The 16,014-nt window shown below is 37.8% G+C and overlaps 1 protein-coding gene across 3 annotated transcripts in view; it reads right to left on the bottom strand.

Moving 5' to 3' along the window:
* RABGAP1L (RAB GTPase activating protein 1 like) overlaps positions 1 to 16,014 on the bottom strand; it is a 261,343-nt gene that overhangs the window by 107,017 nt on the left and 138,312 nt on the right. For all 3 annotated transcript variants that reach the window (XM_059822057.1, XM_059822058.1, XM_059822059.1), the window contains exons 15-18: positions 15,252 to 15,365; positions 5,552 to 5,626; positions 1,915 to 2,040; positions 389 to 532 (exon numbers count right to left, since the gene is read on the bottom strand). In XM_059822057.1, coding sequence (XP_059678040.1) covers positions 389 to 532; positions 1,915 to 2,040; positions 5,552 to 5,626; positions 15,252 to 15,365 — 459 coding nt within the window. The remainder of the gene's footprint in view (positions 1 to 388; positions 533 to 1,914; positions 2,041 to 5,551; positions 5,627 to 15,251; positions 15,366 to 16,014) is intronic.

Raw genomic sequence — 16,014 nt, 5'->3', positions numbered from 1 at the left:
TACTGTCTTTGGGCACTCCAAAGCAGACAACCTGGAGAGCTTTCCCACTAAAAGCCTGATAAGCTTTTCCTACTAGGCATCTTCAAGAAACGAGAATTCCTAACTTTGAGTACATTATTTAACAAACTAAATGAAGGACAGATGTGTGCATCAGATATTCTTAATTATGATCCCTTAGCAATGAATGAGGCAATCCACAATTCTAATTTTAAAACCAAACTGGCATTTCACTGAACATCTCCTCCTCAATATAACCATGGTTTCTACAGAATGTAGTTACACGCATTTGGAAATCAAACAGTAAACAACTCCAACAAAATGAAACAAAGGAAAAAAAAGAAACATTTGTGGGGTGGAGGAAGGGCTTTCTGAGTCAAGGTTTTTTTACCTCACAAAGTAGTAAGTCAATGATGTGGAAGACCATGCAGAGTGGAAACTTGGCAGTAAAAAGAGTGAGGAACCACTGGGATGCATACATATGAGCCTCCAAATTGAGGTCTGAGAAATGGCTGTGCAAGTCGGGTAACTGCTCCTAGAGTAAAGGAAAAAAAGAAATGCTTCAGTATTACTTATTGATCCAAGTTCAACATCTACACTGCCAGTAAATACCAGGTTGCTAAACGCTGAAAAACACAACAAAGTGAAATCCTGGCTTCTTTTGAGCAATGGAAATGTGTTTCTTCATAAATTTCAGTGCCCATGGTTACAGCATTTAGTAAGATATCCACTATGGATTCTATCATGGTATCAGAGAATGTACTGAGATTATACTGAGAAATTACCAAATCTTCAACAGCGGAAAGACAGAGTGGTTGTGAAATCTATGTCATGCGCAGCGTATATTTTTAAGCTATTCCTTCTCTGTGTCTTTCTAGAAATGCTTCTGCTAAAAAACCAAAGGATACTAGAACTAGGAGTTCACCTTGCAGAGATTGAAAGCAACAAAACACACAAGTCCGTCAGACAATGTCTCTAACTAGGAGCATATATAAGCAACATAAAATTAGCACTGATAATCCTACTGTGCACTGATGATTTATTCATATTCAGTTAATAAAGTAAAAATCTTTGTTAACATATGTAAATATTGAGAAGACCATATGCCGAAGTTAAGTATCAAATTAATTAGCATGCAATTCTAGTCCATCAAGTAGGAAATGTGCACAATTTGACATCTGAAAAAAAAGATCATTAAATTAACTGTCATCTGGTTTGTTTCATTTCAAAATATCTCACAGAGGTATATATGGTCATCTGTGGTAACTGACTCCAGCAATTAGCTTTCACTGTGCTAACAGAAACACAGGTTAAAGCTTAATGGACTGTTAGTAACTCCTTATTAGTCAGAACAACAATGTGTAAAACTTGCAGCCGTTTATGTCAAATTGCTCTGACTACGAAATAATTCCATCTGAAAAAGCAGCAACGTATTGAAAACACAGTAAAATCTACAAAACGACCTACACTTGATTTGTATTTCATAAGCATCAGCATGTCCTGATTTGCCTGACCTCTTACCCATCAACATAATTCATAGAAAGTAGGACACTGGTGGTGGCAGTCCAAAAGATACTCTGGCCTTAATAGACCAGAGACATTCTCTCTAAGCAACATCACCAAACAGGGAAGAGAGAGAGTAAGGAAACAGAAAGAGGAAAAAAACCAGATACCTACTTTGCTTGGATACAATGATTAGCAGCAAGATTGGTATATGAAAGACAAAAGAAATTAGAAATAAATATGACTCACGATGTTTAGATCCAGGTATTAAAACTTCCCTGCTTTGGTTCTACCCCGCCTCTAAAAGGAGAGGGTTTTTACTGTCCAGTGGCTTATGGGAGCAAAGCATTAATCTCTTCTTCATGCCAGTATTTCATTTTATGAAAGTAGAAGAATTTGTTACCCTGGCCTCACCTGCATTAACTTCTCCAGCTGGAAAAATTTGCAATGGAGATCTTCAAAGTTATTTCTGTAGAGGTCCCTCAAGCCATAGTCATACATTATTTTCACAAATACACAGAATGCCTGCTCCTCCGGCATCTGTTTGGAAAAATACACAAACATAATTTTAAAAACTGAGCTGAGGCGTTACACAAATACACACATTTAAATACCTTACGCATGATGAATTCAGAGCCAGGGATATATTAAAATTTTCAGCAAAGCACTCTGAACGTAGAATTAAGCAACTAAAATCCTAAGGGGACTATTCTCCTCGATGAGCACCTCGATTTGGCTCTGTAAGACCTTCTTTGAAGAAAAGGTGGGATCACATCATAGGTTCATGTAAGTATACGTCCCTACAGCAGCACAACTGTCATCAGTATTCTTTCTGCCAAATAGATATGAGAACAACCAGTACACAACTCTCAGCTACGGAACAACAATTTAAAAAAAAAAAAAAAAGCAGAAAGAAAGAAAAGGATAACAGCTCATGACAGTGATTTGTACTGAGAGAGACTTGGTTAAAAGGGAAAAGTTCAGGAGAACTAGGGTATAACCAAGCCTTAGTGAGAAAATGCTTATCTACTTCCATCCAAACCCCAGGACATCAAACTCTCTGAAGTCAGGTTTCTCACGCTGAATAAGGAACTAAGAAATTTTGCCTTCAGAACCTACTCGTGAGCTCAGGAGGGCTGATCCCATCTATTAACATCGTGACTTTTTCAGAAGCCCTATCTCCATGATCTCTAGTTTGTTTTGACCAAAATTTCTTAACCAACAGAGTTTTAGAAGGCGGTACTAGAGGACAAGCTGTGTGAGCCACTCTAAAGTTACATTTGTTGGCTTGAGCCCACTGAACGTCGAATTTGTGGGAAGCCCTGTGTCATGAAACCTCCACCAATAAGACATTTCCCCCACTACCCCCATGCCTTCAGGTAACATGATAATAAGATAGGCACAAGCAGAGTCACTGCAGACCCCAAAACAGGTTTCCCATCACATTTAAAAACAACCTTTCTTTTGCAGGCACCAGATTGTAACAAATGGAAACAATTATAGAGCATCAAGAATGACAGCTCTTGACCTTTTAGTATACTCACTCATTCAGCCTCTTGCCAACCCCTTATCAAATATCAGCAATAGATAAAAGCTCAGTATTTTCTTCAAAGAGAATTTTAGTCTCTTGATATTTACCTCCAGGGTTTCATCTTTTATGGTTCAGCCTATGATTATGGCCTGTCTCCAGGGCCACGGGCAGACACTTTCGTTTTCATTTTCAGACAGCACATATGAAAGTAACCAGTTAGCATAAAGAACTGCCAGATCAGCTGCTAGCTACCCGTCCCCGCTAGAGTCACCTAGGACAAGCTCTCAGGAATCTCAAAGCTCTTTATCACAATTTTATCTGGATGGAATGATCCCCACTGGCAGCGGATAAAAACTGCAAAGTAAAGGGAAGAAATAGTTTTATCCTGACCAAAAGGCTTGAATCTGCTCTATAAGATGATGAATGCAAATGTCTTTTTTTTTGGTAAGGTAACAATTATTTCTAATAAAATGACAGATGCTCATGCACAAGCACACCTACCTTGCATGCTCAATCAGACACGCGTGCATTGACAATCATTCCTCCCCCGAGACAGGGAGAGGGAGCGGGAAGAGAGGGAAGTACTAGGCCAAAGTCGTTCACAGGCAGAGGCCACCGAGTCCTCGCTCTCAGTGGATGGAGGTTCTCCAATATTACCAACCCCAAGAATTCAAAATCATAAATCAAGTTTTTATTTCTTTTTTTTTTTTATTTTAAGCAAAACTTGGTTTTGGCATTTCCATTCTGATTTTTAGCATTTAGATGTTTGCCTCTCGTTATCTTTTCTTTGGAATCACAAAAGCCCGAAATTTACCATTTTTTTGAATGAAATTTTAGTTTTTCACATAGCAATGACTCCAAGAGGTAGACAGCAAGAAAAAAAAAGGCAAATACTGTGAGACTTGGAGTAAAACGATTAGAGTTGGCAACACTGTCCCCCTGTGATTAGAAGTTACCTGCTCACCTTTGATGGGAATTTCATCAAAGCAGCAAAATCACAAAAAGCCAGGACGGAGGTTCAGGCTACCCAACCATCCCTGAAACATATCTACACTGAAGAGAAAGGATATCCTGTCCCAGAAGAAAGGGAAAGGAAGGGGTCTAGAAATCCATGCAAAGATAGAAGAGTTAGAGAGGGTCTTACAAGCATTCACAGCGTACGGATTGGTTGGAGAATTTGAGAAAAACAAGAGCTTGAGGACATCCTGGGAAGCTCCCCACTTACATGAGCTCATTGAGACTGCTTCCCTTCCCCCCTTTCTCTGATTATTTCAGTTTAATATCCTATTATGAAAGCAAATGTTATAAAGGGCACATTAAAACAAGTGTAATTGCCATTTAGTATTCCCTGTGTACAGGGCAATTTCTTCTAACTCTAGAAACACTAGAAACAGAGGTGATTCTCTACAGTAATGACGGCACCCAACTAAGCGAGAGGAGCTGAAGTATTAGTCAAACGTTAAGAATGGGACACCCACTCATTTCTAAACAACTCCGGTATTGAAAATGGCTTATTCTTCCAGTGGAACTTTAAAATCCTTCTTTGGGTAAAAAGTTAATTGCAAAATAACTGTTAGATAAGCTAATTTGCAGTATATGTGGGATTGCAATAATGTGACTAATTTCAGGTTTATCCTTAAAGACTCTAAAGCTTCTCTGTAACGCTGTCACTCTGTATCATGCTCCTTAAGTCTTCAAGGAGTCATAGATCTCACTAGGAATTACAACTTAATCTGAATCTGAGTTCCAGATGCCTTAGGAAGTGCATGTTCAACTTATATACCAAAAACAGCCGACACAAACCCACAATCTGAAATGTATCTCAACCATGATTAATAATTTATTAATTAAAGCCTGACAGAAAAAGCAGGCAAGAGCCTGAGTAAGAGTTGTTGTTGGGGTTCTGGGTGGTTTATTCAGATATTCTTTACAATATCCATACTGCTTGAATCTGCTGCTTTTCCACTGACACATCTTGCAAATATAAAAATTGTGTATTTATCTCTCTCTATATATATACATACACACACGTGTATATACAGGAAGCAACAGATCAAAGTTTGTACAGTTTTTGGTTACAGGCTAAAATACCAAGGTTAAAATTCAGCTTTCACTCAAAAGATATTAAAAAATGTCCCTAGGAGAAAAAGTCGCACTGAAAATTGATGAGACTGCTTGTTCTGGTTAGCTACTCTGAAAACGTCTCCCCAAGTGAAATTCCCCATATACACAAAGGGAGTTCACCTACGTGACAACTAAATCAAAAGAAAATATGAATATGTATCCAATCAGTTTCAGGTTTTGACACAGAAATACTTGACAATTTAATGTATTTCTCCTAGATAAAAGAAATCTGCATTTATAAAGACAGTCACTATTTGCCAAAAAAGCACCAAGAGGAAAATGAACACAGACAAATAAACAAGAGTAAATATCTGTCAAATAGCATGTTACAGTACTACTGATTTTAAAGCTGCTTTGGTTTCAAATATCAAAGCTTTCATTTTGCAATTAACTCACATGAAGTAGAAGCACAGCTGCAAGGAAAGACTGTCCCTGGCAATAGCCGATGTCTTCATCATAGACAGAGTATGCCTAGAAAAAATGAAAGTCAACATATAATTGAAATGCACGCAGGCATTATCAAAATGTATTATAATCAGTGAGCTATGCAGAATTACGTAATACTATGCAGGGTAAACTAATAAAGGGAGCGAAACTGTAACCATTCTTGCAGAGGCTTTCAGGGCACTTCAGAAAACATCTACAGGTCACCCTCACCCTTCCATAGATGCCCTATTTGTAAATTTTTATTTTTATTTTTTGAACACAGTGAAGAGAGTTGAATGCAATATAACTTCACCTAAACCAGAGATAATTCCACTGAGGTCAGGAATGACATAACTTTAACGATATAACAAATATGATATAAGAACCAGGCTAGTTTGTGTTGCGGGGAAAGTGCTTGTTCGGTTTTGGAAAAACAAATTCTTACATCTTGGAAGTATAGGACCTGAGTCTGGTTGTTAGAAAACAACCGAGAACTACTCTACCCTGCAAATTTCATCAGAAACAGTTCTTCCATGTCCTTGTTATGCTGAAGAATGAACAAGACTCATTTTCCTATGGTAACACTGCCATACTACTTTCTTCTTCATCTTAAAAAAACCAGAGTGAAAATAACCAGCCTTTCCTTCCCCCTCACTTTTCTGAGACAAGACGACAGATACTGTTTTAAAGAGATGTCAGAGGATGTTAAGAACTTGAGGAAACTCGAGAAAGTATAAGCAGCAGCTGGATTGACATCGGAGAGAGAGACATCTTGAGAGAATAAGCAAGGTACTAAGGTTACAGCAAAGGAAAACAGAATACAAGGTCAGAGCTATGGGGAGGAACAAGCCACATGAATCAGAAAATCCGCTTTGCCCCCACACCGCCTCCAAGACTGTTTATGGAGAAGAAGGTTTCAAACTGGAACACCGTGCTTATCTTCTTCATTTAAGTCTTGAATGAAATCAAGATTGCAGAGTCACTAAATGGAAGCACAGAGAGATTGCGAATAAACCACGTCAGGTATGCTGGGGAACCAAACCCACCTGGGTCTATCGTACAGTATTTCAAAGGTGGCTAAGCTGCCTCTTCCAAAGGTAAGAAGAATTTTGTCTCAAAAAGAGATGCGACTCCTTTCCGGCCAGTAATATTTACATAATTGCTAATGATTTCTGCCAGAAATGTTGAAATGGAGGCCAAAATGTATGCGAAGTCTTTAAAACACCTTTCCTTTTTCATTCTGATGGGCAAAAAACTAAGAAATAAATAGTCATAAGGAATTCCGTAATGATTCCAGAAGAGATTTCTGTAAAGAATACAACCTGAGTAGTCCTTTAAAGGTCGTTGTTTATAAACAACTCATTCATACGTTTCCTAATACACTTGTAGCTTCGTGAAGAACTGAACTGTGACTTACAGCTCTTCGCCATTTCTCTATATTGCTTACCATTCTTCTGAAGTCTGTTAGATGGGATTAGTTAGAACCTGAGCGAAAATAATCCCAATCTGTTGCTCAGTTTCAGTGGTCAAGCAAATACAAGAAGATTGGTCATATAAATTATTGAAAAAAAAGTTAATGAACCATTACAATTCACTTACTAGTTTAAACCGGCTCTAGCCACAAAAGTAACTCCAGATGTGTACAACAGCAGACACAAAACTTTGACTTGGAAAAAAAGGATGCTGTCTTGGCAAAAGTGAATTTAAAATTACTCTTTAGCTACTAAGTACTGAATTAACAGAAATTACTTTCAACACTTAATTTAATATTGCGTATGACTAATTAGAACCATCCACTCGTTAATCATCATCATCATCATGAGTCCTTATCTATTTGTTCCAAAAAACTATCAGTTTATGGATGCCTAATATTTATTTCTGTAGCATTCCTAAAAGAGGGATTATTTCTGCTTTTGAAAGGCCAGCTCCACTTACAAACAGATATGCAGGATTACAAATAGTAACTCTGATTTATGATTTCTTCGTAGTATATAAAAACACTTTTATTTTCCTTTTAAGAACTCCAGGCTGAAAAATGAATAGCAAATTATCAGCGCGCAAGGGTTCTCTCTGTTGTGAGAAGCATTATTAGCACAATAGCTAATAATTTGCTGAAAACAGCAATAAATTAATCCAAACAAGTTTTAAAGTAACTACTGAGAAATCAACACATTGGAGCATACAATCTGCCTCCAAAACTGACGCAGATTAAAAAGTAAATAAAGTTATTAGAAATAAAAAGATACTCCTTTTGAGATTGTGAGAGAAGTTGAAATTATGGCGAAAGAGGGAAAATGGAGGAGGGTGCAAAAAAATCCTCACTCTGCATATTCAATACAAAAATATGAAGGAAGACCAAGAAATGTTCTCATAATCAACTTCCTAAACACATTAAAACTAGTAATAAATCCATTTTCAAACACATCCAGGGCAGGAAGGCAGAGCCTCTACTTGGAAAATACATGATTGAGGTAGAAAAATTGTATTTAAACTACAGCAGAAAATCCACATTAACTGTCTTTGTGTCTGTTTTATTACAGAAGAATCACAGCGGTTGTCAACCTGCTGGCACCATTTCTAACAGGAGATGTGTTAAAGGACCTGTCTCCAACTGCGTATCAGAAGAGATGATAAATTAAAGGGAATAAAAATACTAAAAATGTATTGAGAACAGACAGTATTCACCCAAAATCTTGGGGAAAAAACCCCAACTAAACTAGTAAGCCATTAATTGCCTGATTACATCAGAAGAATAGATGACAAATTTGAAACGTGTAAAAAGAGGTGATCCATAGGTGAGCCACAAATCAGTAAGTACTGGATAATCTGGTCTAAAAAATAGTATTTCAAATTAATTAGGGGACACAGATATAAATAGGATATATAAGAGAAAAACTCTCAGGGCCCCAGCGAAAGGACGTCATCATTAACAAATCTTTGAAGGACCCAACAACTATGATAAAAAATATTAACTGCTTGATCTGCTTGCTTTTTGAAATTAATTTCCACTAGGTCCTTCTCCAAAATCTGATCTTCACAAGCAGCTGTTATCGGATCCTTAGATACCAACTTCAGTTCTGTATGAGAATTAGACCAAACAGAAAGATTCTGCTGTTAAGTCAAAGCATCATAATCCTGGCAACTAAAGATTTGGTGATGAAGTCTCCAAAATCTACATGATTTCATTGTATTTGCACCAAAACAAAGAGGTTTTCTGAAGCTTCATGTATACTACATTTCCAATTACGCTTTTTTAGTTTTAAGTAACCTGTGGGACTTGATATTGCTGAAATAGGATGTAATTAACCAAAACAGCCTCAAAAATAAGGATGCTGCCTACAGATACCACCATAATATCATATTATTAACAAAAGATCCAAGAGTAATTATTTAAGATTTATCCTTTTAAGAGACTGAGGAGCATTAACTTTGTCTTTCCGCATGAAATATGAAAACAAAGCAAAATCCCAAATCCCCTCTTACCTTCGCAGTCATTGTAACTTCGTAATTTCAAGAGAATGGGATTTTTCCCCACAACAACCTGCGACAATGTTGTAGTCTTTTACCTTATTATTTTCTTAAGCTCTTGGGGAAGCTCCAATCACAATACTCCAGTAACTGAGATTTTAAATATTCTCTGTCTCATAAATGGGACTTAATGAAGATTCTGACTTGAAGCCTACTTTCATTCATTTTAACTAAATGAAGATCTCTCAGAATTAAAACGTCTTTTTAATAGTTCTCTGTCTTCTGAAGAGAAGAACTACTATGCAGTTATTAGTACAACATCATTAGCAAGTGAACACTTTGGAAGCAACAGTGTCTCCTCAAATCAAGTCAATGACAGAGAACCGCCTGCATGTTGGGGAACTGAATGAAGAATCCAGAATGGACAGAAATTCTCCTCTAAAATAATTAATGGAGGAAAATCTCCCAAGATCAGAATCTTCTGTAGACAGAAAAATTCCAAGTAAGTAGCATTTAAAAGACAAATGGAAAGGTTGCTGATTTGAATTTAAAACCTCAGATTTGGGATTTCTGCAACTACTGTGTCCGAGTCCCAGCACTTTTAAGACAGGAAGAGTAGAGAGTATGTCTTGAATTCCAGAATGAAATGTTTTTCATCATTTTGCATCCTCATAAGCATGAAAATGATTGCTTATACTTGCTGAAGGTTCAAATGTACTTAAAACAACAAAATACAAAACACTAACTAGCAAATACCAGCTTACAATCACGTCGCCAATTCGCCTTTACCATAGTAACTCAATGGCATTACAAACCAAACATTACAATTACATTAGAAACTAAAGAGAACTCATGAAAAATATTTCTCTAGTGTCTGCCTCATACAAAGGTCTTGCATTTCCAGAGCTTTCATCCTGCCCACTTCACAGCAATGCAGAGGAAAAAGTATGAGCAGAAGCTCTACAGACCTCCATCTCTCATCTGCAATAACGGTATCTCTCCTGTCAGTAATAACGTTTTCTGGCACAGGAAACACTCACCTCTGTGAAAAAGCGACAGGCACACTGGCACGATGCTTGTTAACAGTCATGCGAGATATCCCGCATCAGTGTCCCAGGAAAAAGGGAAATGTAACAGGAGCTGAATGCACAGGTTTTTTGGGAGAAGTACAAGCCCGATTCGCTCTCATTGCTTACCTTTGTGTCGTTACCAAAACGATAGACATGATCTACAGAATCTACTCAATGTTTGATACAGACATAGCTCTGTGCTGAAGTCCGTTTTAGTAGAGTTAAAAGACTTACACGGTGTCTGAAAAAGAGACTGTCTCAAGAAAACATCCATACTTTGATGCAGACTTCTCACCCAACAAGTTATTTAATGACATGCTTGGTTGCTGCATAATTTTACTGATAGTATAATTTAAAACTCCATACCTAAATTTATGATAAGGCTAACAGTCTGAAAATACTAATATTCCTATCGCTGCAGCATTTAGGATGTATCACATTATACAAGGAGTTTCTGTGTTAACCGAAAACTGTATTTTTAGAAATCAGTTACTCATTTATTGAGTATCAGGCAGAGGCACATGTGTGTTATACAATATGCCTCCTCCAGAGCTGTAAGGGCTGAGAGAATGAAGAAATCTTCACGTTTATTCACGCAGACCTCCGAACACACTAAAGCCTTTACTCTCTTTCCAGCAAGATTCACAATCCTGACCTTTTCGCTAGTACAGTCTCAGGAGAAACCCCATACACAAGAACAGTACTACTGCTTCCTTGCTGAGCACAGATGCACAGAGAAGGAACCTTATTAATATGTAAATGGAAGACAAGACAACATTAAAAATCCTTTGCACGAAGCAAGACAACAATATTTACTAAAATTGTTCTTCAACCCAGGAGCGAAGAAAATAAACAACTAAAAATAGATGAAAAATAATTCTTAACTGATTCTGTTTATGCTCCTATGTTTATTCTAAAATTGGCAAATAGAGTCCTATAAGGGAGAGAGATCTGCTCTCTGACAAATAATTAAACCAAAGTGGACAAACACTGAAACTTCCCGTTTGTGAATTTGAGGAGATACTAAGGATTGAAAAATGTGGAAGAATACATGCACGCTGAGAAGTGGTGATCATCTGAAACAAAGATGCCGCAATGAAATGGAAATGAAAATGTAAAAAAAGGATGAAAGTTGGACAATCAGCTTACAGGACAGCAACTAAGCAGCAGTTCTGCCATGCTGAAGGATGAGCCAAAGAGTAATCAAAGAGTAATCCATCATTCACAGCTTATCATGGTATAGAAGCTACTGGTCACAAAAGAGCAACTCAAAGACATTTGAGTTATACAGCAAAGTTATACAGCAAAGAAAGCCAAAAAGCCCATATTGGAGCCCACTCAGTATTAGCTTTGCTGGAAAAACTGTTTATTATTCCCTCTACTAATGTGGGTACCAACAAACAGACAGACGTTGGAACGACAACTAAAATGGAGTGTTTCATTTCACGATAAACCAGCTATCACACTGATCCTGCTCAAAAAACCTTCAGGCAAGCATGACTGGGATTAGGAAAAAACTACAAATTTGATCAACCGAGGAGATAAGTATTTAGTAAAAAAATACGTCACGATACAAATGACTCCTATCCTTCCACAACGCCTTTTTCACTGGAAAACACTAACATCAACCTTGTATCTCTGAAAAGTAATTCAACCGTTTTCAGAAAACCAAGGAAATGCTGTGTCTATTTTTCCAGTTTGCCCAGTAAGATTACTCACCTAGCTAACCTGATTGATTTCCCTGCAACAGACCCCCTTGCTCCTCTTAAAGTCACAGTTCTTGTTTGTCGAATAGGAGTTACTTTAATCAGAAGAATTAGAGAAAACACATCTCGCGTTAAATTCTGCACTGCGTACACTCCAAACAGTTGAGAGAACGGTTTCTGCCAAGTGCTTTGATTCCCTGGAGCATCGAGCTGTTAACTACATATGCACGCATGGAAGTAGGTCGAGAGTACTATTCTGTTCTGCATTGTAACGCAGAGAATGAGCTCTTTAAATAGAGCTAGAATTCTCACAGTATTTAAACAGTAAGTGTGCAGGAAACAGAACTATTTTCCCAAAGACGTTTGCTCTGGGCAAATCTAGCTTATGCGAAGTCCTCAAGTGAAATCTCCAATCTAGAATCTGGAACTCTTCATTCCTTATCACCATTGCCAGCCTTAAAGTTTATTTCAGACACTTTGTCACATGAATGTTCTGCAACTGAAGAAGTTGCCATCTTTCCTGATTTCCTACTGTTCTGATGAAGAGATCAAGAAACGGAACTGAAACAGATTATTAATTTTTTTTCCCAACGGAATGACAAGTTTATAAACAAATTGATGAGCTTTTAAGAATATTTCTCTAAAACTCACCACATCAGTCATAAACACAAGGTCCAGTCAGACCCGGCCATAGACGGGTCATCTGTGGAACAGAGCCATAGCTATTTAAGAAAACAGTGCAAGGATGAAGGAAAAGTTGCTGCCTAGAAATCTACACAGCAGTTGCGTCTGATCTCAGCACTGGCAACTAGGTAGAAACTATCAAGAATAACATCAGTAAACTTATGAATAATTCAGTGTCGAAGATTGGATATGGCTGTTCTACCAGGAAGCAATGCTTCCCAAATCCTTCTTTGAATGCATGAGCACAGAAAAGAATGAGGCAGTCAAGAGAGTCTACAGGGATTTTTAAAAAACCTTCAACAAGACCCCTTCCCAAAGGCTTTTTAGGGAACTAAGCTGCCCCAGAAGATCCTCTTATGCACTCAAATAATTGATTAAAGGATAGAAAGCAAAAGGTAGGAATGCACAGTCAGTTCTCACCCACAGAATGAAGGTGAGGTCACTCACAGAACCTTACTGTGAGTAACAGTGCTAGGGCTGATGCTGTTGAAAATAGTCACAAATCACACAGAACACATAAAAATAGCACAGCAACGAAGACTGCTGATGAGACAAAGCTGTTCGGAGCAGTAAATTAAAAGCTGACTGCAAAGATGCTATGTGGAACGTGTTTATATCAAGAGAAAGTGGCAAAGTGGCAGAGGTCATTCAACTGTAGATAAACAGAAAACGCTTCACGGGAAAAGCAGTCCTCCACTTGGTGTACACACTGACCGGCCTCTGATCTCGCTCCTTCAAGAAAAGAGGACCAACATCCGCAGCAACTTTCTCTGGAGGAGCAGTAGAGGCTCTGAGAGCAGGGAAGGCTCCCAGCTTTGGAAGACAAGCAGAATTCTTCACTTTTACTAGAGAAAACCCGGGAAGGTCTGAGATCTCTGCCTCTGTGAAGTTGCCTGCTAGACAGATAATTCCTCTAAGTCACTTCTAGTTCAGACAGATTCATTCCTTTATCTTCTCTTTATTAAGCAAAATAGACTGAGATCCTCATTCATGAAAAAGAGTTTTTCTTTCCAAAGTATGTTCCCAAATCCTTTCATCATCCTCATGGAACTTCTACAGATTCTTTCCAATGTAGAAGTAGTCGTCTTTAATTCTGGACACAGTAAGCAAAAGCAGCTGCAGCAGCTGTAAAACACTGAGCTACTCAAGTCATTCTATTCCTACACGAGATTCAGCAATCTATACATCCTTTAACGCCTATCATTTATCATTCCCTTTTTCTCTGTGTCATCAATAGATCTTTATCAGAAATGATTTTTCCGTTTTCTTTCAGGTCACTAACCAGAGTACACGGAATGAACAAGTGATCTTCATGACACCTTGTCTGAAATATATTTATTCAGTGCTGATGTTTAGTAACCTGCTAGCCAGCCAGTTTTTAACTCTTTAATGTGTATCTTGTTCATGTCCAGCATTTATAGATTGTTTGCATGGCAGACTACACGATCTACAGAATTTCGATAAAATTACCTTCACCAACGAAACCTGTATTTTCATTTTTTTTGTATTAGCTTGTCAAGATCTATTTTCATTAAACTCGTAAGCATTCATTATAATATACTTCTCACATTTAATACGTAATAAGCTGAATGCTATTCCATCATTTTTCACTTAACTGATACCAAAATGACAAGCCCGCAATTACCTGCATTGTCCCAGTTACTCTTTTCAAAGATTGGCACAGGAACGGTTTTCTTGTAGCCATCTAGAGCCCTCCAAGATTAGTGAGAAATCAATATAATTGGTTCAAAGTTCTCTCTGCTCCTTTATTTTTTACTTATTTTTACTGTGAATTATTCATGACAATGAACTTCAATATATGTAACCTAAGCAGCTATATTTAACAGTCGTCCAAATTATTGTTTGAATAGGAGTCTGTATCACCATAGAATTTATCCGGAGAACAGGAATACGTATCATTATACCCCAAAGGCAGGACACTCTTTTCTGCTTGTTATGACAACTCCATCATTTCTGTCTATTAATCAACTGGAGGTGGAAACAGAGTAAACAAGGAAAAGGAAGGGAAGTGGAGATGGCTTTGTCTAAGGCAGTCATTTATTCTACATGTAGAAAAAAAAAAGTAAATCGAAAACCGCCTGCCAGAAACACAATAAAATCTGCAGCTGACAGCCAGAGAACTCCCTATCTAGCTGCAATACTCTACCTTCGGGATCAATCCTGAGCAACAGAAGTCTATCTGTAGAAGCTGGACAAATCTGTTCATTTAGTACCTCAACTTCCCTACGTGCAAATTGCAAAAAAATTAGATTTTTCTTTGATCTGAGAGCTATGAGTGAAAAGCTATACACACACACTGCTTGTGGAAAGGTCAGCTAACTTGTTCTCTAGATAATTGTCTAGAAACATGCTTGCTTAACCTCACACCAGAGCTTGCTCTGAGGGTTTCTCTCCCTCTGCAAAGCTCTCTACCAGCAGAGCAAAAAAAGTCCTATGACACCGTGCTTCTGCTGAAGCAGACCTCTGCTATCAAACTACCCATGAGTAAAGCCAGCTTGAGCCTCGCTCTTCTCATATGCATCTTAGGAGATAAGAAATGCAAGGTTATAAAAAGTACTTCAGGATATCCAGTACTGCAGAAACACTGCACTCTCCACATGCGATCTAAATAAAGCTTTAAAATCTTATCGATTAGTGACTTGGATCAGAACAGGGTTAGCAGGGCAAAATACAGTCATAGCAAAATATGGAACACACTAAAATTCAGAGTACTGACTGTACCTTACAGATTTTGTATAGAGATTCCTGACCGTCTCCTTCTGTATCTTTGAAATAATCATGTGCTGGAAATGTACGATGAATATCTCGTGTAATGACGCTCTCTTGAGCAGAATCCTGTAAAAAAAGAGAGAAAAATCCCGAAGCATTAGCCTGGTAACAGTGTAATTAAACATAACAGAATATAAAATTCTATGTGCAGTCAACATGGATACGTTAGATAACTGCTTTACTGACTCATCCTCCAAAAATGCTTTGAGAAGAAACTGAAAATCCTCTAGTCTCATATGCAGTAATAATTTGACAGTTTAACAAGAGCAGCATGGCATGTTTTCTGTCCTTCAGGCTTAGAGTTCAAGTTTAAAACTCATAGGAAATGACTAGTTATTTAATTGTAGGTGCCTTTTTACCACAGAACATGTGCTTACTGTATTTCTCTGGGAGGAAAAAAGAAAAGAAAATTAAGACTGTCTCTCTCTCGTAAGCTTGGAGGTACTAATTTAAAATGCATATCAATCTACTATAAAAACAGTGTTAATTACAAATTAGAGCTATTACTTCGAGATGTTCAAAGTTTACCATTAAGCGGTCTTTTTAAAACAAAACCAGAAGAAGTACCAGAAAATGTTAGACTTTCAGATAAACCCCGTCTCTTTCCCCGCTATCACCTCCAATTCAATTACATTTTAACATCGACCAGCATGTCAATGGGATGAGCTCAGGTGCCTAAACATGGGTGTCCAATGCCATTTTAGCAGCCCAAAGA

Source organism: Gavia stellata, chromosome 10 (genome assembly GCF_030936135.1).
Source record: "Gavia stellata isolate bGavSte3 chromosome 10, bGavSte3.hap2, whole genome shotgun sequence".
NCBI classification, from domain to species: Eukaryota; Metazoa; Chordata; class Aves; order Gaviiformes; family Gaviidae; genus Gavia; species Gavia stellata.
This window is presented reverse-complemented; position numbering and strand designations above follow the sequence as displayed.